We start from the raw sequence: 26,194 nt of genomic DNA on the forward strand, positions 1-26,194 counted from the left end.
TGCGATGGCGCAAACACGACCGAGCGTGCGGGCCCAGCCATTCATATTCTTACGCTTAAAGGGTCCCTGCAAGTCTTTTCACGACTTTTTGTTGCGTTCTAAATGCTTTCAGAACGTACTCAACAAACACATGCAGTACTTAGAATAAGGGGTCACGAAGTACCTCAGTCAAAAATTACTGCTCTATGCTCATCACATAACTTAGAAACTTGCTGAAAAGATTTTTTCCCTCTTTCCCGGTCTTAGCATTCTTCGAGCGCTAGAATTACGCCATTGAGTAGACGCTTTTGGCCGGCTTCGTTTCAGTTGCAGCAATAAACGAATTTGGTAGCCACGTTAAAAAAAAGGCCACAAAAGCAAAGCAGATTCCACCTCGTATACTGTCCCCACTCCCCTAACCCACCCCCCTTCCCACCACGGAGCAGTGGGAGACTGTGCTGACCAGCCCGGACCCGGCCCGCCAGAGGGCCTTGGTTTCTCGGGCCATTGATTCGGCCCGGTGAAGAGGCATCCAGGACTAGGGACGCTTCACCGCCACCATTTTCCCTTTCCCTTTTGCTCTAATAAACGTTTTCTACTACTACTACAAAAGCAAAGCAGAAACACAAAGCGCATCAGCAGCGGCGAGCAAATCACGCAGTGCCGCTCCGGCCTGACCACTCTCGCTTTCGCAAAGCTTCCAGGCCCCGAAGGACACAGTGAAAGCGTTCGTCGGCAGTGTTGCACAGAGTCCCTTTAAGCGCTTTCCGACCGACCTCCAAGTTTGTTGTCGTGCTCAGGCGTACATCGTGTTCCGCTTTCTGGCGAGCATCCGAGCCACCGCTCGTTTCGCTTCTGGAGAAAGAACAGTGCGTGCGTGCCAGCTTGCCCGTCACGAGTTGGGAAATTCGAGCCCCGTCGTTGCAAACAGGGAGCGATGAACTTTGCACGCACCCGACTCGCTTGCGTCGGCTCCTCCTCGGAGCGTATCTTTTTCCGGTCTTCGCGGGCGCCACCCGTATCGGTTTCCGACGCGCAGACTGCCAGACATGGTCAATAGGAGGGCATTCTTGGCGCCTGCCGAAAGCTGCTTACTACGACCCCTTCTTGTGCCGTCTTTGCTTCATTCACACGTCCGCGGATCAAGGTCACAGTGCATTCACTTCATCGCACTAAGCAAAAGCTCTAGTCGATAAGATCAAGAATGAAGGAGGTCGTGTGAATGGCACACCGAGCGTAGTGTTGACTTGAAGATAAAATGGTTCGAAGGATAAGTGAGTGTAACAACGCCTTTCATTTAAAATAATTTCGAGGTCACCTGAGCACCTTTTCTTGTTGTTGTTGAAAGTATTAAGGTCCAGTCGAATTGGCGAAGATTGGCGAAGATTGCACTAGTGGTACAAGGCTGGAGAAATAGCAGATCTGCGGCCTCACCTAGGACGAAGTTCTTCGAGTTCCTTGATGGTCTTGTGGACTCTAACTCGCCCCTCAGGGAAGCACGTAGGAATGCAAACGACTCCCGAATCTTCTCAAACATTTCCTGACGGAGAAGAAACCCTGCAGCTTCCTGGGCCGACATCTCCACCACCTTGAGCACGTTCAAAGCGAGCGCCTTGAGCGCTTCGGGGTAGCCCATGTCCTCGCGTTCTTTCAACATCTCGGCCACGACCTTTTGCCGGTAAGACATTCCGCGGTCGGCCTTGTTCACGAAGTCTACGACGTGCGTGGCACAAGCATACACACTAAACTTTTTACATCCTTATTGCCTAAAAAAGGTGTAGTATAAGTGGAATAAGGGTGTTTGGAAGTCATTACGCCCTTTCCAACACCCTAATTTGTAGCTATACACCCTTTCTGTGTGGCAAAAAGTGTTTTGACCGACGGCACAATTGGTTTATCGTAGTGTTGAAAAGGTGTGAAATAGGTGTTCAGTTAAAAAAAAAAGAAAAACAAAAACCAGAGGAGACCTGGGTTCGACCTACCCCCCCTTTCGGTGATGCTTAGTGCTAGGTTTTGCTAGGCTTTGCTAAGTTTTGTTAGGTTTTGCGATGTTCTTGCTCGGCTAGGCTAAGTGCTGAGGTGTGAGGCCAAGCTTAGCCGGGTTCTACAAGGCTGTTCGGGGTATGCGCTCGGGGTATGCGCAGTTCTGTTCATCTTATTCTTCTACGTCGCGTTGACATAGCGCAGTGCGCCAGTGCCGGATCTTCCTTCTCCTATCATTTTGCGCTCGGAATTTTCTTGGTATTTTTTTTTTCGGGCGATCCTCACGACATGCACATTCACGTGTTCAGGGCATTTCTTGGTGTTTTGTTTGGTGGGGGGGGGGGGGGGGGGGGGGCTGCTGACGAGTCGCACGCTCGCGTGCCCTCGGCATTTTCTTGGTATTTTTAAATGCGAAGCATTTCTTAGGCTCGCCTGGTCCTGCGTCGTTGCTGGCGGCACCGTCCACACGCTCACTGCGCATGCGCAACTCTCCTCCTTACACCCACAGCTCCGCGATACTTCACTATAAAAAAAGAAATAGTTAGCGGCGCCCGGTTTCGATACCACGACTCTCTGGCCGCAACGGGAGGTACGCGGTGCTCTTCCCACTACGCTACAAATCCGGGACAGGAGCAAGTGCTACGAACGCGCCTTATGTCCTTGACTCATTCAAAGTACGTCAAGAAGCTACTGATACAACGAAGGCACGCGAAGCTGAACGTCAACGGAAACGACGAACTGAAAAATTTAGAGGGGGATGCTGAATTTCCCGTGGGAAAGCTGTGGCGGGAAGCGCCACGCGCCTTGCAGCTCAACCAGCCCCGTCCGCAGCGCCTCTGATGCTGATTGTGGCAGGATGCCCCTAGGGATTGGCCAACCAAAGAATCCATCACGAGATAGGTTCGCGTTCAACCACCGTCGTCATTTTCCCGTAGGGGAACCGCCGAAGAAGAAGAAGAACGAGAAGACAAAGGTGCGAAGAGGAGGGCGTGTACATTGCTCTCAGCCGTTGCACCAATGTCAACAACCTTTACCTCACCAAAGCTGACGGAGACTACCGATTCTACCACAGAGACAACATCGACAAGAACATGATGGACGAGTTTCGGCGCCTCGAGAACCACCGCCTACTCACCGTAACACAACAGCACTTGCGTGCCTTTGCCACCGGTGTGGACCCGGACGCGGAATTCCCTCTGGCGCTAGTAAAAACCAGATCACTCAACATAACGGCAACACAATGGAACCACACGGAACCGCCACGATGCTTCGCATCCTCATCAGGGTTCCCCACGGGAAGATGGTGTAATTTTAAATGCAGAGCATTTCAGTAACTCACGATGTCACCCGCGTTGACGTCCGTAGTCCGCACCGCACCCCTCCCTACTATATACAAAAAAATACACTCCGGCGCCCGGTTTCGATCCCTCGACCCTGCGGGCGGAACGCAATGTACATGGTGCTCTACCCACTGCGCCACAAAGCCGACACAGAATGGGACGCTACGAACGCGCCTTATATCGTTGACTCATTCAAATTACTGCTGACGAGCGCTCTCTCGTCAGCAGTTGCCACAAGTGCAACAACATTAACGTAACGCAAACTACTTAACGTCGTGCGCCCCCGGAAATGCTCTGCATTTGATTGTGCCCCTCGCGAGGGGGATGTTTCACTGCGTCTTCTCTCGGTCGCGGGACCCGTGGCGCCATCTGGCGGAGGCGCGGCACAACTCGTAGCACTTTCTTTGAAAAAGCGCCTCGAAAGCGCGGCAAATATGAAATAGGGATGACGCGCTTTCGAGGCAATCCGCCGACGCGGCTGCTTTGTTGTTGTTGTTGGTAAACTTTATTGACACACAAAAAACAAAGAAAAAGACCCCCAAAGTCCGGGGTTCTGAAAGGAACAAAATTATCTATACAGACGGGAGAACCTGACGAACGTGAGCCACCAAAGCTCGCCACCAGGCCACTCGGTCTGTTCCCTCCGGTGGCGCGAGCCAGTCTTGGAGAGAAGAGGGAGGAGGTGTAAGGGATTTAAGATGAATTGCGAGTGATGGTTGCGAACCAGAACAGTCCCAAAGAACATGCGGCGTATTGGGAAAGCCAGAGCACTTGGAGCAGCGCGCAGGGCTGCGATGGCCTTGTAGTCGATGCAGTATGTGCGGAGTTGGAAGGCTGTCCGTTTGCGCTTGCCGGATAAGACAAGCATCTGCCCGGGGTAACAGGTGAGAGGGGGACGGAAGAGTCTGCCTATCCCCGATTAACTGTTGCACAGTCTGGCGTCGATGGAGACGGGCTTGTCGCGCTTGCGTGGGTGGGTGGAAAGGATTTGGCCAGGGCGTCTCCGAGTCTCCCGGTTGGGACGGAGCACGGGAGAGCTGATGCGCCAGCTCGTTGCCCGGAACGCCTGCGTGACCAGGAACCCAGTCCAGCACGTAGCTAGTACCAGTGTGTTTGGCCAGATGAGTGTTTTCGTCAACGTTGACACGAGCAGTGCGCAAAAGTGGTATACATTTCCCGCCATCGTAATTACGAGAATTGTTTCTGTAAAAACGAACTTCCCAGCTCGTAAGTAATTAATCTCACCTTGTATCAATTTTCATTCCGTATACAAAATATAAAAACAATTTTCCGGAGAACAGCGAGCACAGTTCATAGTCTGCCGGGCCCCTCCATCACTCCATGTAGATATTCGGCCACAGAGCGCCCAAGTTAATGAACCTTCGCCTGTTCGGTACAGAAATGAGCTCGCGAAACGTCGATAAAGAAAGCCGAAACAAAAAAACTATCGAACGTGCGCCCACTAATCACACAAAACCACAGCTCCGATTGCGAAACGAGTAAATGGCGGTGAGAACCGTGCTCGCGTTTACTTTGAGTTTAGCGAACGACCCGCCGTTTTATGTTTACACTGCCAACTGCACCGTAAAGGGCATAGAAGAAAGTAACAAGGCGTGTTTTCAAGAAGGCATAAATCATTGCTTGAACCCTCACAATACGTGTTTTTTCTGTGAATGGACGGCGCAACCAAGAAGAGCTTAAAGAGCTCGGCTGTTACCCTACCGTCTAACGATGACGATGATTGAACGCGAAGCTTTCTCATGAGGGATTCTTTAGTGGTCATTTGAGTTTGGACTTTGCCTCGTTGAGCTTTGATTTTGACTTGCACGCAGGTTGTACTTTTCATCGCAGTGGCTTCGACTTTAACCCTTCGCCACTTGATTTCGCAGGAAGAAAGCTTCGCGTTCAACCGTCATGGCCGTGCATGATTTTTCTAATTTTGCCCGTCCATGCACCTCTCTACTAATCTGCACTGCTTCGACCGTGTCGAAATGGCGCAATCAGATAGACGTCGGCTTCATAGCGCGAGGGACCCAGGCTCGATTCCGACCTAGGGAATCGTTTTTTCATGAGGCGCTTTCGCGATCCTGAAGTGCGTCTTGAGCGCTCACGGACGAATCACTGAGACATAGAAAGCTTCGCTTTAATAAGGCAGTGCAGTGTGAGGGTGCCCTCTGGTGACTGGTGGGCCTCTAAGTGAGGCCAGCGAAACACGTGTCCCCCCTCCCGCTGGGACGCCAGCAATTTAAATGCCCCCTCAGTAACGATGACACCGTTTCTCGTAAGGTTAGGCTTACCGTCACGGCGGCGCATACCTGAGCTTGACGTTAACTAAGCTAAGCATAACTAAGCTACATTCGCAGCCACACGATGCCTCGCAACGAGAATTTAGGTGCCATTTCGCTGCTACAGAAAACGCCGACGCCGGCTGTTTCGCTCCATGGGTCGTTTAGTTCTTCAGCGTTATGTTCGGCCAGCATTCGAGCCACTGGTCAGTGCCCATTTCAAGATCACGTAGAGACACAAACCTTCATGGCATGTGTACGGGAGTAGCGCCTGCGCTTGGAACATAGCGATATATCGTCGCCGGACTGCAGAGAGAGAGAAATAGAGGGAGAAACAACTTTATTTTTTCCCCAGAAAGCCAGAAGGGGAAGGAGTACGTGGGTTTGCCCTGCCGTTAGTTCTTTTCAGTCGTCCGCCAGGAGTACTTAAGCTTCTCCGGCGTCTTGGATTGCTGTAGTAGTTCTTCGGAGCTGAGCAACGCCCTCTCCCATTGCTTCTCATTAAAGATGTTTATTTTTTGCGTGTCTTTTTGCTTTTTTGTGCGTGCCCATACTATGTGTTTGAGGTCTGCCCTTTGGCCGCATGTTTTGCAAAGATCACTGACTGTCCCGGGGTAGTAGTAGATATATACCGAAGTGGGTTAGGGAAAGTTCCTGTCTGTATTTGTCGCCAAGCGAGTGCCTGGGATCTATTCAGATTGCCGTGTGCCTATGGGTATACTTTTTTCTGCTGCATCGATAGTGGTACAAGGTTTCTCTATACGTTGTGAGTGGGTCGCTGACATCCGCTTTTCGTCTGGCAGTGTGTCCGCAGGGGGTCGGGAGCTCGGTAGACTAGATCTCGAGCAGCTTCACGGGCGACTTCAGTGCCAGGCATTCCGGAATGCGCTGGAGTTCATATTAATGCGGTTTTGGCTTCGGGGTCTCGTTTTATGTATCTGATAATATTGTATGCGGTTGTCGAGATGTAGCCTCGTGACAAGTTTAGGATTGCTGTTTTCGAATCGCTACTTATTCTCTTTGCCTTTCCGCTGGCCATGGCGAGGGCTGTTGCCGCCTCCTCTATGATCTGCGGGTATTCGGTCATAACCGTGCAGGCTGTCACAAGAGATAACGTATTGTCCACGACTACACATAGTATTGATTTTCTTTGAGGTCCTTGTTGCAGTGCCGTATTTGTCTATAGGGTACCTTCTAGTTTACCATATTTCTTGTGGACAGCCTTCACTCTCTCCTGCCTTTTTTCTTGGTTGCATGTTGGGTGCATGTTCCTTGGGACGCTGGTTATGATGAACGTTTCTATGATTCTTGTGTGCATTTTTTGTTTTGGTCCCTCTTGCTGTGTTCTGGTTCTGATGTTTAGTTTGTCTAGGATGTACGTGCCTGTTTTGCTTTTTGAGAGTCTCTCGTGCCGTGCTAGTTGTTGTGCTTCGATTATTTCATCCAGCGTGTTGTGTAGTCCTACGGCCTCCAGCTTCTCATTTGAGGTGCTGATCGGTCTTCCTGCGGCAATTCGTACGCTCTTTTAATCAGGTTGTTTACCGTGGTCTTTTCTTCTGTTTTCAGTTTAATGAAGTCGTGTACGCAATTCTTGATATTATGTATGCTTGTATGAGTCTTATTATATCGCCTTCTTTGAGCCCGCGCTGTCGATTGGTTACCCTAGATATGAGCCTGATGGTCTGGTTTACGTTTCTCTCCAGGGCGTTGACCGCTTCGGTGTTTGAACCGTTTTCTCGTATTCTGAGGCCTAATACTTTGATAGCGTTCACCTTCGGAATGGGTCTGTTCTGTAGGATCAGCGTGATGATTTCATGTTCTTTTGGCGTTTCTTTGGTCGATTTTCGGTACTTCTTAACCAGTAGTTCTGATTTCTCGGAGGATCATTCCAGGCCTCTCGAAAATAAGAACTCCACAACCTTGTTTATGGCTTCTTGTAATCTGCTCTCTATGTTCCCATCGCTGCCTCCTGCCACCGATAATGTGAGGTCATCCGCATATATGGTGTGGTTGAGGTTCTCAATTCTATTAAGTTTCTCAGGGAGGCCTATCATCGCCATGTTGAAAAGAAAAAGTGATAACACTGAGCCCTGCGGTGTTCTTCTGTTAATCACGTCGAATTCCTTCGGTTCGATTTCTCCAATCTTTAGCTTGGCAGTTCTGTTCTTGAGAAAATTTGCCTTTACCCCAACTACGAGTTTATCGATGGAATTTAGTATCGCTTTGTGGCTGACCCTGTCGAATGCTTTGGTGATGTTGAGTCCTAAAAGGGGTGTGTCCAAGATAGATGTTTCTTCTCCGTCTATGATTGCTTTTTTTATAGTTGTAGGAGTATGTTCTGCGTGGAGAGGTTTGCTCTAAAACCTATCATCGTGCCTGGGTAAAGGCCGCTTGACTCCATGTGTTTGTTGAGCCTGTTAAGGATTATGTGCTCCAGGAGCTTTCCGAGGCCCGATGTGAGCGTTATTGGCTTAAGGTTGTTAAGATGTAACTTTTTTCCGGGTTTGGGTATTATTACTATGTTGGCTGTCTTCCATGTTTCCGGGAGTTGGCTCTCGTTCCAAACTTGATTGAACAAGTTGGTGAGTGCTTCTATGGAGGCGTCGTCCATGTTTCTTATTATCTTATTCGTGATGCCGTGCGTTCGTGGCACCGATTTCGGCTTGAGTTCCTGGATGGCCGCCCTGACCTCACTCTCCGAAATTGGTTTGTCCAGTGTGGGGTTCGGCGCCCCTTGGTATTTTCCGTCGTGACTTTAGAGTTGATGCGTTCATCCAAAATATTTCTCTCGGATGTCTTTGATTAGGTCCTCTTCTGTGCCTTCGTACATGTGAATAATCTTCTTTAGGTTTTCTCCTTGCGCCGTTGTGCGGCCTTCTGGATTAATTAGGGGCCTGAAGCTGTACCAGGTTTTTGCTAAGCTCATCTGCGAGTCAATTCTATTGCAGTGTAGGAACATGGCGGAACGCCCGCTCGCCTGTCTAATCGCGTTTTTCCAGTCCGGCCGTGTCTAAGACGCTTCAGTTAAAAGTCCATCGTATATCATTCCCGTTCCTTTCCTTGTGACCGCGCTAATCTTACCGATTGTTACAGACCCTGACTTCAGCTTCCGCCGCTGCGCTTTCTTCTCGAGTGGCAGTGGCTATTTTTGGATGCCGTAGAAGTAAAACTAAAGCATGTGACACAAGGAAGGAGGGGGGTGGGGGAAGTATTTAACGCGAGGTTCTTTCGGAACGCAGCGTGATGTATTGCCTTGGCAGTCAGTCAAGCAAGTTACACTGCTCGTACGCTTTACGCGACTCATCAGCTCCAAGCTATTTTATTACGAGCATGTGAGGATATGTACTGCTCATACCCTTGCATGTTAAAAAATTGTTAAATAAGCAGTGTACCTTCTTTATTGACCAAATGTTTGTTTAATCTGTTAGACGTTTGGAATATGCGCAATAAGAGCGTTGTCCGAATTGGCTGATTCACAGTTGAAAAAAAAAGAACGAGAATAAAGATTTGATTTCATAACAATACGCACATGATATAAATAACGTCAGAATTTTTAAGCATAATTCACGCCGTAACGTAGACTTCTGCAATATTGGGGACAACCAGCGAACAAAAAAAGGTATAGAGCCAACTTTTTGATGCCTTAGATGATGATCACTCATATGTTATCAGGTACAAAATGCCCGAAACCCGGATGCAGGAAGGCTGTTAAGCGAACGACCAAATAAGGACAGCGTGGGAGCGCGAGTTGCGAGATGTCTCTATTGTATGCAAGAAGGAAGAAAATGTAGACAGGACGTTGTGTGTCAGCTTGTTATGGTGAACAGTTCACGATATCAAGCCGACAATGCACGGCAAGATTTGTACAGGAGCATTGTTTCACGCAGGCAGATTTACGGCACTGCAAAATAGGCAGCAAATAGCTTGAATGGCTGGAGGAACTGCTGGAAAAGAAGGGGGCTGATATCCATCTTTTTTTCAATATAAAGGACGTGGCCATCTATCTTAGTGACGGGAGACGTGGCCAAATCGGCATCTCTGTCCCATTTGTAACTGCGCGGTCTGACTCCCGTACCGAAAACCTGTTCTCGTGAGTAACCGAATCTGTTCTAAATTTTGTTGTTGTTGTCGTTGCTGTCGTTTTTGACGTCGTGTGCTTCTCAAAGGGTATTTACTGATTTCCTACGCTCAGTAGGATTAGCGGGAAGTGGGCGCATTTGTGTAGATAGTTTCTGTAGTTGTTTAATATGCCGTGAGACACGGACAGCTAACTACCACGCACCCTTTAAATAAACTCTTCACGTTGTATTCTCAGTTTCTGCAGTATTGCATAATCAGGCATTTTACGCCAACAAATTGTGGAACTCCTCATAGTACGAAGTTCGATTTCTTTTTGAATGCTAATGCCTAGACCAGCATTGAGCTTTCTTGCAACCTGACTTAGTGACCGAAATTTCATCGTGTGTAGTGAGGGCAGTGCGATTTTATTAGTCCACATCGATGTCGCCATAAATGTTTGTTGCAAAGATTATGTACATCTCCCGCATTCGCATTGTTTGCTAACATTACTGAGAACAAGAACGCTGAGTTCCGTGTGTAAGTAGATGACTTCAACCAACCCTTTGTACGTGTGCACCTTCCACACCCTACCATGTCGCCCAAACTAGCTTTGCTTTTAAAAACCTGAGGATTAAAATTTGGAAAAACTATTTGTGCCTGAAAAACGGCGGTTTTAAAACGCCGCGACGCGGGCCCAGCGTCGTCCTAGAGTTTCCCGTTACTAGGCGCAGCGCCAACGCTTCCCGTTGCCGGGGCGTCTGGTCTGTGCTTTTAGAGCGCACCCCGGACTTGCTGGACGGCCCAGAGTTGAGTGTCCTTGTCGTTACTGCGTGCAGCGCCCTGGAGCTGCGGTGGATAAAATCCTTGAGCGAGAGAGAGAGAGAGCGAGAGAGAGAGCGAGAGAGAGAGAGAGAGAGAGAGAGAGAGAGAGAGAGAGAGAGAGAGAGAGAGAGAGAGAGAGAGAGAGAGAGAGAGAGAGAGAGAGAGAGAGAGAGAGAGAGAGAGAGAGAGAGAGAGAGAGAGAGAGAGAGAGAGAGAGAGAGAGAGAGAGAGAGAGAGAATAAACATTTATTGAGCATAAGTGCTGCTTCGTTTGGAAACTGGGTGAAACCTTATATCGTAGTTTAACCCCACCATCCAATGACCATGAAAATCATTCCCGCATAGACTGGCGTGGTAAAACTAAAATTCACTTTTTCCTTAACTCACTGCAGCAATAATAAAATTGAGCGAAAGCGTCACCGGGAAAGCTTGTTTGTGAAGACTTGTTGGAGACACCACATTTCAGCTGCTGTAAGAATACATATTCTAACTTTACTACTTTTGGGTACAGATGTAGCAATGTTATCTGGAGTCAGCTATTTCAGCTTTTCGTGTGCCCAGTACACTACAACCGACCTTGCTACTTGACAATCACATGTGTTTGCAAAGCCCGGAACTGCGTCTCCATAGGGGTATCGATCTTGCTTAATTGCTCAGCATGAAGGTGATTGACCTCTGCACTGTCAGCGGGTGCTAGTACTAGACCGACCGCATTTTTCTCGCTCGTCTTATCTCGACCCCGTCTCATCTTTCCCGGTTTCATGACGCATGCAGGTAAGCGTGGCCTCGTGCCTTTTATCGTTTTCAGACGGCAAGATAAGCCGCCGCTGAGATACTATGCACGTGCTCCTAGGATCTGGGTGGTTCCGTTTATCTCAAAGGGTACTCGTATACGTAGTATATGGGTTTCAAACCGAGTACCAGAATTTCGCTGTGTCACGTAAGTTAAAGAGCACATGTTAATAGGTGAGCCTCGAATCTGAGATCGCATTGCTACTGCACAAGATTAACCTGGAAGCTTGTTCCACTGTGTGATGTAACTTCCGGAGTGCCGCAAGGCAGCGTGCACGCCCCGCTGCTATTTATTCTCTATGTTAATGACTTGACACATGGTGTTACATCGTTCATACGAATAATTGCCGACGACTGCATAGTCTACCATCCTATCAAAAACTTTAACGATCATTACGCACTGCAGACAAGTCTAGACGTAATTATCAAATGGTGTGAAACCTGGCAAATGGTACGGAACGTATCGAAATGTAAAACCCTCTCATTCAGTCGTAAACATGACACCTCCATTTTTTGTACCGCATAAATAACGGAGCGCTCTCTCATGTTTCCACATACAAATATTTGGGCGTACACTTCACACAAAATCTTTCATTGTCCTCTCACATCACTAATATCTGTGCGAATGCCTCGAGATCACTGGGCTACTTACGTCATAACCTACATTTTTCACCCGCTAACGTCCGCAAACTGGCTTACGAAACTTTTGTGCGACCTCAACTTGAATTTGCCTCACCAGTCTAATCCCCCCACCAAAACTACTTAACTGGCATGATCGAGGCAGTCCAAAATAGGGCAGTACGATATATTTCTCGTAACTATGATTTCTGCTGCAGCGTAACTCAACTTAAAAGGGATTATTCCCTTCAATCATTAGCCACTCGCCGCAATATTTCTCTTTTATGCCTCTTTCATAAATACATAAATAGCACTAAAATTACCAGACTTCATATCGAAAGACCCTCCTACTTATCACCTAGACTACACAACCAGCTTAGCTTTTCGCGCATTCACGGTAAAGCAAACTCTTTTAACGCATCCGCATTGCCTCGAGCCATCACGTTGTGGAATGATCTTCCTGATAACTTGGTATCAGACCCTAACCCAGTTTCCTTTCGCTACAAATTACTCTTGCCCTTCAGTTGATAACTTACCCTTTCAGCACTTCGTTCTTGATTGTATTAGGCATTTTTGGTGCTCTGCGAAAGTTCTTTTGTAAATGATTGTGCCCACTGATTTTTTTTTTGCGTCATTTTTATTTGTTAAACCATTTCTGAACAAACTGTAGAGATTTCCTGTAAGTGCTGTTATGACATTTCCCGTTTGTTATGCCACATTCTTTTGCCAATGCCAGTTACAGATATTGTATAGTTGTTCTAATGCTATGTGCCGTGAGCTGACGTTTATGTTGTTCGGTGATTAAGCATGATGCTCATTTATAGGTATTTAGTTCTGGTTTCCATGTTATGTTTCGCGCTTACTTTCGGGCTCCTATTGCACATTTACTTTTGATATTTGCTAAACTTGTACTCGTGCCTTCGTTAGCCCCTCTTACTCAATGCCCTAGCCAAGGTCCTGCAAGGTATCTGTAAATAAATAAATAAAACGCAACTTTAATGGCTTAGATTCGCGATCAAGAATGAAATTCAAATGGTTAGTCCAGTTTCCATATGTTATGCTCAGTAAAATCGACAGTTGGGCTAGTTGGTGTTGATAAATCGTTAGGTAGCGCTAGAGACATGACGTTAGGTAGCGCTAGAGACATGACGTGAGACATGACGTGAGACGAGGAGAAACACGACGGCGCCAATTCGCGACTGTTTTTTATCATGCATAAACACAAATATATACTCAGAACAAACGCGTGCACATGGTAACCCCTGGAAGTACGCTTCGATAAACTCAAAATTACAATGTTCACATTTGGTACAAACAGCCCACAGTCACCTAAGTTTACGCATTAGGTAAAAGAAATTCCTTTTTTGTGTAGCGCCACAGACGCACGGCTGGCAAACTTGTGATAGTTCTTTCCTATATAAACTGTTTCCATCATCTCGCCGTTTGTCCCGTGCAATGCCGAAATTGTGTAATCATTGCCATTGTCATGCGATAACGTTTACGTTGGCCAGAGAGGCAGCTGTATCTACGTTCGACTCATGGAAAACTGGAGGTCCCTCCAGAACACTCCTCATGCGCACAGCTTTCGGCATTACGCGACCCACACAGATAAAAGCCAAGTGAAATGCTGTCCACGGTTTGAGAAAACCAGCGTGTTGTGGCGGCACAATCACCAGTTGACAAGAGAGATAATAAAAACATTTTATGAGCATGAACGGGAAACATGAAAAGGAATTTCTTTTCTTATCTGATTGTGGGTTGTTTGTATCAGATGTGAACATTGTAATCTTGTGTTTATCGAACCGCACTTCGAGGGGCTACCACGTGCACGTGTTTGTTCTGAGTATATATTTGTGTTTATACGCAATAAAAAATAGGTGCGCGTTAGCGCCGTCATGCGTGTCTCCCCATCTTACATCCTGTCTCTAGCGCTACTTGATGACACATTATATGCCACTGTCGCCCGAGAGTACGTCAAGGCGCGATTTATACATTACAGGTACTCTTTGGTAATCGCGGAGTATTAGAAACAAGCTACAGCTATATACGTGTACCAGCTTTCGCTCGCACGTGTATGCAGAGTAATCGCGGGGAATGGTCCTCGGAAGTTTTGCCAGTTCGGCAAGTACACCTTCATTGTTCCGGTACGCTAAACCGTTCGTTAGGGGGCCGCTGTCCCCGCGCTCGACGTAAAAAAGAATATATTTGCAGGCATTCATTTCTATAACGTCTCAGTAAGAAATCTCTCTGCGCTGCACACAGGTGTTGAATTTGAGGAAGCATCAGAAGATGACAGCAAGGTATTTTATGTTAACGTCAACGTTTGTTGATATACCATATTTAATCTATTCTAAGCACCCCCCTTTTTCCACGATCGCGTTGCCAAAAGTGTGTGTGTGGGGGGGGTGCTTAGATTCCACAAACTTAAATTCCTCCCCCCTTCCGCCACTGTTTTTTGTTACCATATCTCGACGAGACTGGCGCAAAGAATAATGTTTTATTTTGCAAACATTGAAAAGAAAAAAAAAAGAGTACGGGCAGTGAATCCACCGCTTACATCTGATACTCAGTCACCCTCACTACCATTCCGGTCCGTAGTGCCGCTTGGGCCGCCTCTCTCTTTCGAGCCTTTTCCTCCTACCTCCCCCCCCCCTCAAAGCCTCATCGCATCGCATCGCCGCCTCTCTCAGTATCCCCCAGCAGGTCGTCTTCTGTTCCATTGAAGTGGCTTGTCGTTGAAAAATTCAGAATTGGCCACAACGTCAACTCGCGCCCGCTTTCACGCATCTGAAATTCACCTTGCGATGGTTGCTTAGAAAAGGGGGCGCTTAGATTCGCATGCGAACTTCTTTCCAATTTCTTTTCCCCCGGAATTAGAGGAGGGTGCTTCGAATCGGGGGAGGGGGGAGGGGCTTAGATCATACGGTAATTCATCACAAACACATGGTAGTTCACCCAATTTTCTGCAGAAAAAATTGTTGCCGAAACTAGGCCGGGATGGTGACCGAAGCTATATACAGACAAAATGGTAAACGGCCTAAAAAAGACGCATGGGTACTAACGCGATGGATGCGTTTCAATCCTTGCATTGGAACTTTCGAAGAAATTACGTCCCCTTTATTCTAAATTGCAGCAGGCGAACGACCCAACACCTAGCGGTGGTCTAGCTGTCACGAATTCTTTTTTCTCAGTCCTGATATGGGCGCCGGCCCACTCTGGCCTGGCCGGGAATGAGTGTACGCACGACGCGGCTCGAGGTTTCGTTGACCGAGCCGATGTCGAAACTCCTGACACAGACGCTCACTCGATACGACAGTCAGGCAGGGACAGGCTAGTGTACTACAGAGATATAGTTGACCATTATAGACTAGAAAGGGCACTATACCCAGCCCCAGACAAGACACTGAGCAAATGGAAGTCAGTAGCGTGGCGACGGCTGCAGACAGATTGTTTCCCCAATCCAGTGGCTTACAGCCGATGTTACCCAGGGCTCTACTCAGATAAATGCAAGGCGTTCGGTGACAGGGCTGACCTACATCACATGGTATGGTCTTGCCCTCTCCGGAGAAATGACCCGCAAAGCACTAAGGCAGGACAGCCTGCACTCAACATAAGTTCGAAGGAGCAGTGGGAGACCGCGCTACTCAGCTCCGACCCGGGTGTCCAGACTCGGCTCGTCCAAATGGCCACGACCGCCGCCAGGGACCAAGGAATCCTGACCGATGGTTAAGCGACAAATCTGGGCAAATAAAAAGTTGTTCACTCACTCACTCACTCACTCACTCACTCACTCACTCACTCACTCACTCACTCACTCACTCACTCACTCACTCACTCACTCACTCACTCACTCACTCACTCACTCACTCACTCACTCACTCACTCACTCACTCACTCACTCACTCACTCACTCACTCACTCACTCACTCACTCACTCACTCACTCACTCACTCACTCACTCACTCACTCACTCACTCACTCACTCACTCACTCACTCACTCACTCACTCACTCACTCACTCACTCACTCACTCACTCACTCACTCACTCACTCACTCACTCACTCACTCACTCACTCACTCACTCACTCACTCACTCACTCACTCACTCACTCACTCACTCACTCACTCACTCACTCACTCACTCACTCACTCACTCACTCACTCACTCACTCACTCACTCACTCACTCACTCACTCACTCACTCACTCACTCACTCACTCACTCACTCACTCACTCACTCACTCACTCACTCACTCACTCACTCACTCACTCACTCACTCACTCACTCACTCACTCACTCACTCACTCACTCACTCACTCACTCACTCACTCACTCAGTCCTACCCCCTTCATGAGGGAGGTAAAAATAGTAATGTACACTACCGATTACCCGTACGCATAAATCAGGCGGGCTTTAAAGAATCCTCGCATACATTACGGCCATGTTCGTCTTCACATTTACGTATATAAAAAAATTGAGCAACCACCAACGCTGCTGGCCATGTGCCCACGCTTCGATTGACAGCCTCCTTGCAAGTTGGTGTTGCAGCGCCTTTGTTGGCGCTGCTTTTAACCTCGTCACCCTCCTATGTCCTCCATATCAGCCTAGGCTCGCGAATTCCAATGACATGTCTGAAACTCCGGAGAAAGTTGCAGCATTCTACACATATATGGTCCATTTCCGCAGCGGTCTGTGACTTAGATACCGACTACTAGGTATCTTTGAAATACGCCAGATATGATCTTTACGTGCGTCGCCTTTAGGCGGCCGGACGGAAGGTTGCACTTACGCAATCTCGGTACTTGGTGATAACACCGCTTTCCGAGGCGAAATACCATCGGGGTTCTTCCCAGACACCTATCGCCAGCCGTCGTACACCTCGCGTACGATCGTATATCACTGGCATCTACTGGCGTGCATTCCACTGGCATCTACACGTTCCCGCGTGTCACGTATACTCCTCCAAGCAACACAAAAGCGCCACAGCGTAGAACTGCAATGGCTTCCTGCTCATGTGGTGTCGCGGGAATGTTGCAGCCGATAACGCAGCCTCCACGGTCCACAGCCTCTCTGTTCCACCGTTGCCCGTTCCTTTTACAAGAATGCGGCAACCCCCGCATCCTGGATTGCCTGGGAAACACAGCGGCGCAATTGGACCGACAAAAGACTTCAGTGCAAGCCCCTGCGTCTAATTGACCCTAAATGCAGCTTCAAGATGCCTCCTTGGCTCAGCAAGCGTGAGGAAGTGGTATTGCACCGCCTACGTATAAACGTGGCGTACATACGGCGGTTCCTCTGCAAAATTCAGCAAGACTCTTCACCACTCTGTCCAACATGCCATGTAACAGAATATGTCAAACATATCATCTGCATCTGTCCCAAGTTCACAGTGCCAAGGCAGACTCTTCTTACATCCTTGTGTATGCCGCACCACGCAGGCCTTAAACTGAGGGCATTTTCGGGCACTTGGCCGGACCCACGCCAGACCGTGCGGGCTACCACAGCTCTGTTGGTGTTCTTGAGTAGCACTGGTTTGGACCAAGTGTTGTGATCAACTTCGCTGCCAAACTCCGTGTGGGTGCTTGAAAATTCGTGTGCATCACCTCAGTTCTCTTTATTTATTTCTTTACTTTATTTCACAAACCCTTATGTTTTTGTTTCTTCATATGGCGTAGCAAGCTAAGCGAAATGACCCGGCTAACCTCGCTTCCATTAGTCAATGCATTGCCTCTCACTCTCTCTCCACACTGCACTGCGGTGAGAGCACGTCCGTTTGGCCGCGCGTGTCGCACCCGGTACTAACCAACACTATTTACATCTCGAAAAATATACTGCCAGGAAGTGCTTTTCATTCTCTTTAAAATATTAAGGCGCAAACCTTTAAACGTTGTATAAATTTCGTGGTTAGATCTGCCGTATAATCTGGGATAATTTGATGATGATTGCGAGTGTAAAAATTAATTTCGGAAAAGTTACATTTCGCCTGATCTGGCGAAATATTATGCGCCGGTTTAATGTATGTTTATATGTGCATAAACACACATGTCTGTCGGTCTGTCTACCTGCCTGAGGCTCTAATTTTAAGCCTGTGGGTTTCCATTGGGGCAGGGGTACACGGGAGGGAGGGAGGGAGCGAGGGAGGGAGGGAGGGAAAGAGGGAGGGAGGAAAGGAGGAAGAAGAGGGTCCGCTAGTCCGGGATGTTGTGGTACTTGCTGGCTTCTCGAGCCCTCTCTATCAGCACGCACTTTGTCGAGAAGTCCGAAGTGGACAGCTCGTGCGAGGGACGTGGATTGGGTGTGAGGGACGGAGATTTTGGCATTCCTATTAGAGATGGTACAGGGTGCCGGACTGAGGGCGAAGTTTGTCGAAAGGAAAACAAAATATTATTATAAAAGCTATGAGAACTATGAAAAAATCACAATGAAATAAACTGATCAATCTAACACGCAACGGGGCGCAGAAACCGACTGGAAAGTGAGCAGAGGCCAGAACGCCAATTCAAGAATGTGAGAAGTAGTACGAAATCGGTATGCCGAAACATTAGGAAAAAAAGAGAGGTAAGAATAAGCGCCGCACGTGGGCGTCCACAGAAACGCACATTTCTCTCCATTTTCTTTCTTTCCTAACGTTTTCAAATTATTATCTTCGTTCAGAACAACATTCAGACATCAAGTCCAACCACAGCGCTCGAGCATCATCGTATTTCATATAAAGAGAAGACGCAGTAGTCGAAGACGAACTGACCGAGTCTCCCGAATCATGGATGCAATCAGTAATATTTTTCATTTGCCACCAAACATCATTTGCTTAAAAAGTTGCCATAGCTTGCACTAGTGGAACAAGGTTGGAGAAACAGCAGGGTGGGCGGCCTCTCTCCCCTTGTCGGAAACCCGGCTGTTGCACCTCACATGAACTTCCGAACTTGCCGCTGAATGTTCTCCGTGACTGGCAGGCCCGGATAGCTTTGTCCGCCGGCTTCCTCATTTCTCCCAAAGTAGACCGCGTTAGCAAGCGCTAGAAACCACGGCAACAGGCTTCGCGAACTCGGAGGCGTCTGCAGCGCAAACTCGCGTACGTGCTCCCCCTTTCAGGCGCGAACGCACGTGATTGGGCGAGGAGAACAGCACGCGAGATACCACGCCACGAACGCTGGGCAGAGTATTCTCGAAGGTCGAGCTGGTCGACGCCGGGCGCTCCTCACGGGGCGCATGCTCATAAGCGCTCGGTATTTTTCCTTGTATTTATTTTGCGAGCTCCTCACGTGGCGCAAGCCCACGTGCTAGCCTGGCCGACGCCGGGCGCTCCTCACGAGGCGCACGCCTACGTGCCCTCGGGCTGAGTTTTCTGGTAACGCTCGACAGTGGACCTAAATGCTTAAACATTTAGCTCGGCTGTTAAAAAACCAGGACAACCAAAACGTTCGGCACACACTATTCAACTGAACGTAATTGCCGTTTAGAGGCAAAACCCCTTAGGGGCTCAGGCTGTCGGTGTCTCGTGTCGTCGTAGTAATATAGTCACGATGGTAAAACACCGCGACACTCGTTTTCCAACGCCTCGCGCTAGAATGTAACGCATACTAAAGGAACACAATCCGGGACACTCGTTTTCCAACGCTTCGCGCTAGAACGTTTCGCGTTTCAAAGACACGAGACTTCCAGCAAAGCTGTATACCTCTACTCCCCAAGGTTTGATCTCCGTGGGCAAAAACACCAAGGCGCCAAGAATTCACTTAAACATTGCATGCTTCGCCCCTCCTCAGGTTTCACGTTAGTGGAGATGGCCCGGGATTTTTTTTTTTTTCTTTTTTCAGAACGCTTGCGATTTTGCTATGCACGCTTAGGAAAGCTGCTGCCGAGGAAAACGCTCTAAGCTGCAAAGTACTTCCAGCGACGACCGGAATTCTCGAAGCGAGCAAGGCCTCGCGTCGAGACATAAAGGGCCGCGCGGTCATTACAATTCATGCCGGGGCGCAGTAATCGACGTCGGAAATTGTGCGCGCCTAAGTGCGAGCAAGTCGAGGGCAACACTTCGTATAAGCAGTCGTCGATCGCGTGGCAATCTGAGCGGAATGACGAGCGCGTCGGCAGCAAAACAGCGTTCACCTTGCCACGCCGCGTCCCCTCAAGGGAGCCCGGTTCCCTCGCTCAGTTCGGACGACGCACGTGTCTCGTGGCTCGTCGCGAGAACAGGTCGGCAATACATTCCGAGCGTCGCTGTGGGATGGCCGCTCCCCGTCGGAACCGTTGGCTTTCTCTTGCTGTCTTCTTCGGAGTTCGTTGCTTCTGCCTTTGTGGTTGAAACACTGGTGCGCTCAGCATTCGCTCGACTTCCCGGGTAGTTTTGTGAGCAAAAAGGACAGCAGTGGCTTGTGAAGAGTTTACCTGTACGCCAGTATCAGTGCCATTGCGCTCCCGAAGAAACATAACGGTTTCTTAAAGTTTCGCTGCTCGCGCCGGTCACATGAATCCGCCCTAAAGAGCGCCACTCGCATCGTATGTTATGAAGAAACCCCCAATGCCATCCTACGTGCAGCGGTGCCTACGCTGGAACCGGCCCAAGTACAGCCCAGCGAGCGAGGCAGATGAAGCTGTCCCGGCGGATGACCCGGACGTCGGCGGCGAGTCGCTGAGTCTGTCAGCGAGAGCGACACCGGCCCAAGTTGTGCGGTGCTCGGTTGAGGCTGTCGACTTCGAATTCCCAGAGACATCGTCCTCACCGCAAACCCACGGCGATATGGCGCCCGGCTGCTTGGTGGCGGCTAAGCGCGTCCTGTGGTTCACACGCTGCCACTGGCGACGCCTCCTGGCGCTGGTGGCGCCTGTGCTGCTTTCACCGCTGCTCATCTTACACGACAGCAAGGTGAGTGCGTACAGGAGGAGAGGGAAACTGGGCGTGTCGTTAGCCAGTGACGTTGCTGTGTTCAAAAACAACAACAAAAAAGATGGGGCTACCACTTCTCTTTCTCGTTCAGATTCAAGTGAAGTTGGGGGCCCGACTGCGGGGCTCAATTCCCCTCCACCCCATACAGAGTGAAGAGAAGGAGGGAAACTATGGGATGGAGAGCATACTGCATTCTCCTTATCACATAGAGACGATGGTTCATTTTGGCACGTTTTTTGAATTTTTAGGGAAAAATCAGAAAAAATAAACCTTGAAACCCTCATGCCAGACTGTGCCTGGTGGTTATTTTCATTAGACGTGTTTTAACCGCACATGTTTAATTGATTATTATGGCGCAAAAAATGTCCTTCATTATATACGGGGAAACATAATCATGTAAAACGCCTTTGTTAGACCCTATTATCGTGGAGATTTCTGTTTAAAACCCTCTAATTTGACGCGCTGCACTATGTACGCAATAAAAAGCGTTTATACTAATGCCCACTAACGCTAAATGGGAAGAATATGGTCATGTACTGAAAAGACTGAAAGCTCCATTTGTGTGTTATGTTTATCCGTCCTGTCGCTGTTTACGCGAAGCACTAAGATTTTAATGTTCTTTCTTTTTAATCCAAAGGTATTGAATTAGGCGTGCTGCGCGTTGACTCATCGGTTTGAAGACACCGTGTAGCACCTACTGATTGTCATTTTCGATTTAAAAAGCTGCTCAGAAATAGCGGAACCGCAAAATTACATTTAAACTGTGTATGCAGACGACGCTCTACATACGTTGCTAAATGCCCGGTTTCCGACCGCATGTGGCGCTGAGACAATTTTTTTACAATTTTGAACTGATAAACTACTTGCAGATGCAGCCGCACCAGATCCAAAGAACTCGTGTTTGTCCCTCTCATTCCCGGGCACCTTCTGTCATCTCGCCATAGTTCAAAGGATAGAGATGAAATGCAAGTTTAATTAGTCCATACAATCCCCCTTCCCCCTTTCTCTCTCTTTTTCGAGCGTTGAAGTATAAGGCGTTGCATATCCAGTGCTGTAAATATTGATCGTCTTCAATGGCCCAGGGATTGTGTTTAAGCGCGTTACTTCTTTAGTTGGTCCCGCAGTCTGGGCCTTGTGCATGCACAGTCGGATTGCCTAACCTGTCCTCTTGCGCATGCGCAGGAGACGCGATGTGCCTACGTCATCCTGCTGATGGCGGTGTACTGGATGTTCGAGGTGGTCCACCTCTCCGTTACGTCGTTGCTGCCTGTCTGCCTGTTTCCCCTCTTCGGAGTTCTAGACACCGCCAGTGCAACGGCGCCATACATGAAGGTTCGTATGCACTTCACGCTCCTGTTGCCCGCCTTACTCGTCTATAGGGGCAGGCGTCAGTAGTACAAACACTGCAGCCATATTTTAGCCTCGCGAGACACTTCCTTTCGGTCTCACTCTCTCTGGTCGCGCACCCAGTTGTAGCCTGCATCACATACATGGCTCGAATATCATTAGAAAGGCCAACCTGTCCAGTTTCTAGTGACCCCACCAGTATTTTTCATCCTCTTTTGTACGGAATGAAATTCGAAAGTTCGAACAAGAAAAATCGTATTAAAGCGAAGTGTTGGTGCTCTTACTGATGCTGTTGTACGCTAATACGCCCTCCAGGAAAGCCAACTTTCTCTGACAATGGAGAGAGAGAGAGGAATTTTATTGAAATGAAATAAACACAGAAAGGTCGGCCTGACGGTAGTATATCTGGCCAGCTATTCTGTGTGTGGGAAGGGAAAGTGGAGGAAAGAGTGTGGATAGAGGACGAGAGAGATGAAGATGGCGGAGAAATAAATGAAGGGCTATGTATAGAAGATGCCTATACCGATACGGTGTATGTGTTAAAGTTCAGCCGGACGGGCCTCAACTACAATATTTCTGAGAGGCCGCTGCTGCGCAGAAATGTCAGCACAGCTTTAAATGCACTGTAGGAACGCTTCGCGTCTGGCCAAGGTCCCAGCAGCACTTCCTCCGACACCACACGACAGTCCAAACGGGCCAATGTTCTCACTAATTGTTCTCGAGGTTGCGCATAGCGTGGACAGTGGCAGAGAACATGCGAAATAGTCTCTGGTACATGGCATGTCTCACAGTCGGGGTCACTCGTAAAGCCAATGAGGTGCTTGTAGCGACGGGTAAAAGCTACGCCAAGCCGTAGTCGATGAAACAGCGTGGCGTAGTTTCGCTGAATACCAGGAGGTAACCGAAACTTGCAGTCGGGGTCCAGGCGGTGTAATCTTCTATGACGAGGTTAATGATCGTGGGTCAAGAGAAAGAAAAGAATCAACTACCCCTCTGTCTAACGACAACGATGGGAAAACGCGAAGGTTAGTGCTTCTACCCGCGTCAAACCCGCCGAACCAGCGCTAAACCCGAGCCAAGCAAACGACCAAACGACAAACTCAATAAAGCGTCCTATTTTCCCATCGTTGTCGTTAGACAGAGGGGTAGCTGATTTTTGTTTTGCTTCGCTCTGTGTATTTCACTTTTAATAATTATTGGACCGAGATGAACAACAGTCGGGGCAGTACACAGGTTAACTAAGCTTATATATTTAAACTGCTTCTGATAGGCACGGCGCGTCGAATGCACGGTGCTTTACAAGTAGCCAGAAACATACGAAATAGGATATTTTCATATTTTCAACTCGTCTAGATTTATCCGTTCCACATACCCAGTGCTATTCATTTGTCTCTCATGTTATTACAGAGTCTTATAGATGAAGTTCATCAGCCGTACGCTTAAACTGGTAATCTAAAGTGTAAAAGAAACAATAAAATAAACGTCGAATGGGTATGAGCAGGACGGAGGCAAGATCAGCCGCTTTGCTGACGGGCGTTTCTCTCTTACAGGACGCCATCATGATGTACCTGGCAGGGATGATCATCGCTACGGCCGTCGAGAACTGCAATCTCCATTACAGGATCGCAATCCGCATTCTGCTCATCATCGGCACTAAGACGCTGTGGTGAGCGCTACATACCGGCAGCATTGAGCGTTATAAATGAGCACACCGCCTCGCAAATATGTATTTGAAAGCAGTCAGCTTATTCATGCCTTTACGCAGTGCGGCGACAGGAATTCTTCTGGGAGGGCTGCAAATTTAACGCTATCCAAGAGTGTAAGGGGGCTTTCAGACACTCACCCACAAATATGACGTTTATTGAGGCCTCAACATGTCTCCGCTCGAGTCAACTAGCGACAAAAAATTTATCACTAGCTCACAAAAATTCAGGCAGTATTCCCCTTTGATGAATGGCCTTTAAATGCGCAACATGCATCCCTTGACTCGGGAGAGTAACACGAGTAGCACGCACTCACGTGCGTCTATGTGTGCGTGTGTTGTCCTTTTTACCATAACGGCAGCTATTATGACGCAATCGAGAGCACTCTTGATAGAAGGCTAGAAAACAGAACAGTAAAGCATTTGAAACTGGTTCTAACCACTAATCATTGTTTTGAATACTAATTAGGCCATATTGATCAGGATGATCAGGACAATGCTAGCAAATACGGGGAAGCACAAACTGTGCTGATCAATGTTCACCTGTGCGGTTGCAGTATCGCGGTGTAGCCGCATACCACTTCATCACGCCAACAGCTGCGCGGATTATCGGCGGCGTGAAAGAGCTCGTCGCTCTTTCTTTTAGGGGGAGGGGTGTTGCGTTGTCAAGATCAGCTAAAGCCTGTAGTTATTGTCATCAGCGCAATAGCGTCGGTCCGGCTTATGCAAGTGTGCAGCCCAGTTATATTGTGGAACGATCTTTACCTACTTTAACGGGTTTCGTTCACTGTCGTCATTGCATGTACAGTGGAAAAGCGCAGCGAGGCAATGGCCAGACAAGGTAATCGTGAGGCTCACTGTAATCAAAATAACGACGCCATGAAAATTTATATTTAGAAATATTTGTAGTTTAAAAAGGCTGAATATGCCGTTTGCGACCCAACTTACAGGGTCATTTGCTTCAATTTGTTTTGTGCACTTATCTCGCCTCTTATCAACGCAGTTAAAGGAACAGTGGTAGCATCGGTAATAATTACGTTCTACCTAACTGTGCTCATGGTTTCTTTTCGAGTTAAAAAATGTTGGCATGTATGGACCATGCCACCAGGGCCGGTAGGTCACAAACATGTTTTCCTGTATTCACTCTTCCGGTTTGCTACCTTTATAGTGACGCCAACCGTTCGAGGACAGAAAGTTAAGTGGTGGTGGGGCATAAAAAGAAGGCTACTCATTAAAAAACGTTTTGGCACACATTCAAGCAATGCAACTACGCAATTATGCGCGCTTTATAAGGAGGGTTTGTAAGGACGTTTATGGCGTGTTTCGGTGAAAGGCTATGCATGCAGAAAAACACAGATTTTGTTGTTTCTTTTTGTACATATGGGGCAGCCTACTTTTTAAAACAAGATAAAAAAACATCCGAGCGCACGAGTGAGTGTTGAAGCGTCCTCCTCGTCTTCTGGCCTCTTCAATTGACTGATTTGTAATGCGTTTTCATTGAGCATTGGTCGTCAGTTCTCTTTCCACATCCGCGCTGCTTGATGCCCAGGCTTCTGTTGGGCTTCATGGTGACGTCCATGTTCCTGTCCATGTGGCTCAGCAACATGGCGACCACGCTTATGGTGCTTCCCATTGTCGACGCCGTCGTCAACGAGATATGCAAGAAGAACGCCGAAGAGAACCTCAAAAATAGTAAGCTGAAAACGCAGTTCCCACTAAATAATTCCCCACAAGTACTCTAGGAAGTGATGCAGCATCGAGGGGGTCCGGTATGTTTTAAATAGGACGTGTATGGGGCTATACTGGCGCGGCATAAGAGGGTTGCCGGACCCATTTGAATGATGTAAGAAGCGGCACCATGCCACGACGACTTCTGAGCAAGCTTTAAAGGGAATATACCGATCGGGATACTGGTCCTATATTAGGAAATACAGGAACGTTTGTGCTCGTACAAGTCCTGTATGAAGACATACAGGACTTCCTCGACTTCGTTAAGACAGTGCTTTGGGCTAGTTGGTGCATATTAACGTAATTCAAAATAGCGCTAATAAGCAGAACATGGAACGACAACACACGGTGTGTTGTCGTTCCTTGTCGCGTTTATTAGCGCTGTTTCGGCTTCCGTTCGATCTCGCACTTGCTCTATATGGGGATATAGCGTGATTCTCCGGGTTCATACAGGTCTTCTGTAGTGACATACAGGAATCCTTCGGGGTTGCACTGGTACTGTATAGCGACGTTCCTCTGGCGTATACGACGTCCTATAGAGTGGTATACAGGATTTCCTGGGCTGATAGTCTGTAATAACGGCATACAGGAGTACTTCACTTTCGAATAAGTCCTATACAGCTGCGTTCCGGAGCATTTAGAAATCTGTAAAG

General features: G+C 48.3%; 1 protein-coding gene across 3 annotated transcripts in view; it reads left to right on the plus strand.

The window, feature by feature from the left end:
* The window catches only part of LOC144145015 (Na(+)/citrate cotransporter-like), a 57,320-nt gene that overhangs the window by 10,439 nt on the left and 20,687 nt on the right, over nucleotides 1-26,194 (plus strand). The window contains exons 1-5 of one of the 3 annotated variants that reach the window (XM_077676517.1): nucleotides 9,570-9,677; nucleotides 20,417-20,743; nucleotides 21,947-22,096; nucleotides 23,662-23,777; nucleotides 25,363-25,505. In XM_077676517.1, coding sequence (XP_077532643.1) covers nucleotides 20,618-20,743; nucleotides 21,947-22,096; nucleotides 23,662-23,777; nucleotides 25,363-25,505 — 535 coding nt within the window. In that variant the 5' untranslated portion in view covers nucleotides 9,570-9,677; nucleotides 20,417-20,617. Of the gene's footprint in view, nucleotides 1-9,569; nucleotides 9,678-20,416; nucleotides 20,744-21,946; nucleotides 22,097-23,661; nucleotides 23,778-25,362; nucleotides 25,506-26,194 lie in introns of those variants that run through there. The other 2 variants (XM_077676516.1, XM_077676518.1) reach the window with 2 other exon arrangements.

Source organism: Haemaphysalis longicornis, unplaced genomic scaffold (assembly GCF_048455015.1).
Source record: "Haemaphysalis longicornis isolate Haplotype H1 unplaced genomic scaffold, Haemaphysalis longicornis Haplotype H1 scaffold_7, whole genome shotgun sequence".
Classification (NCBI taxonomy): Eukaryota; Metazoa; Arthropoda; class Arachnida; order Ixodida; family Ixodidae; genus Haemaphysalis; species Haemaphysalis longicornis.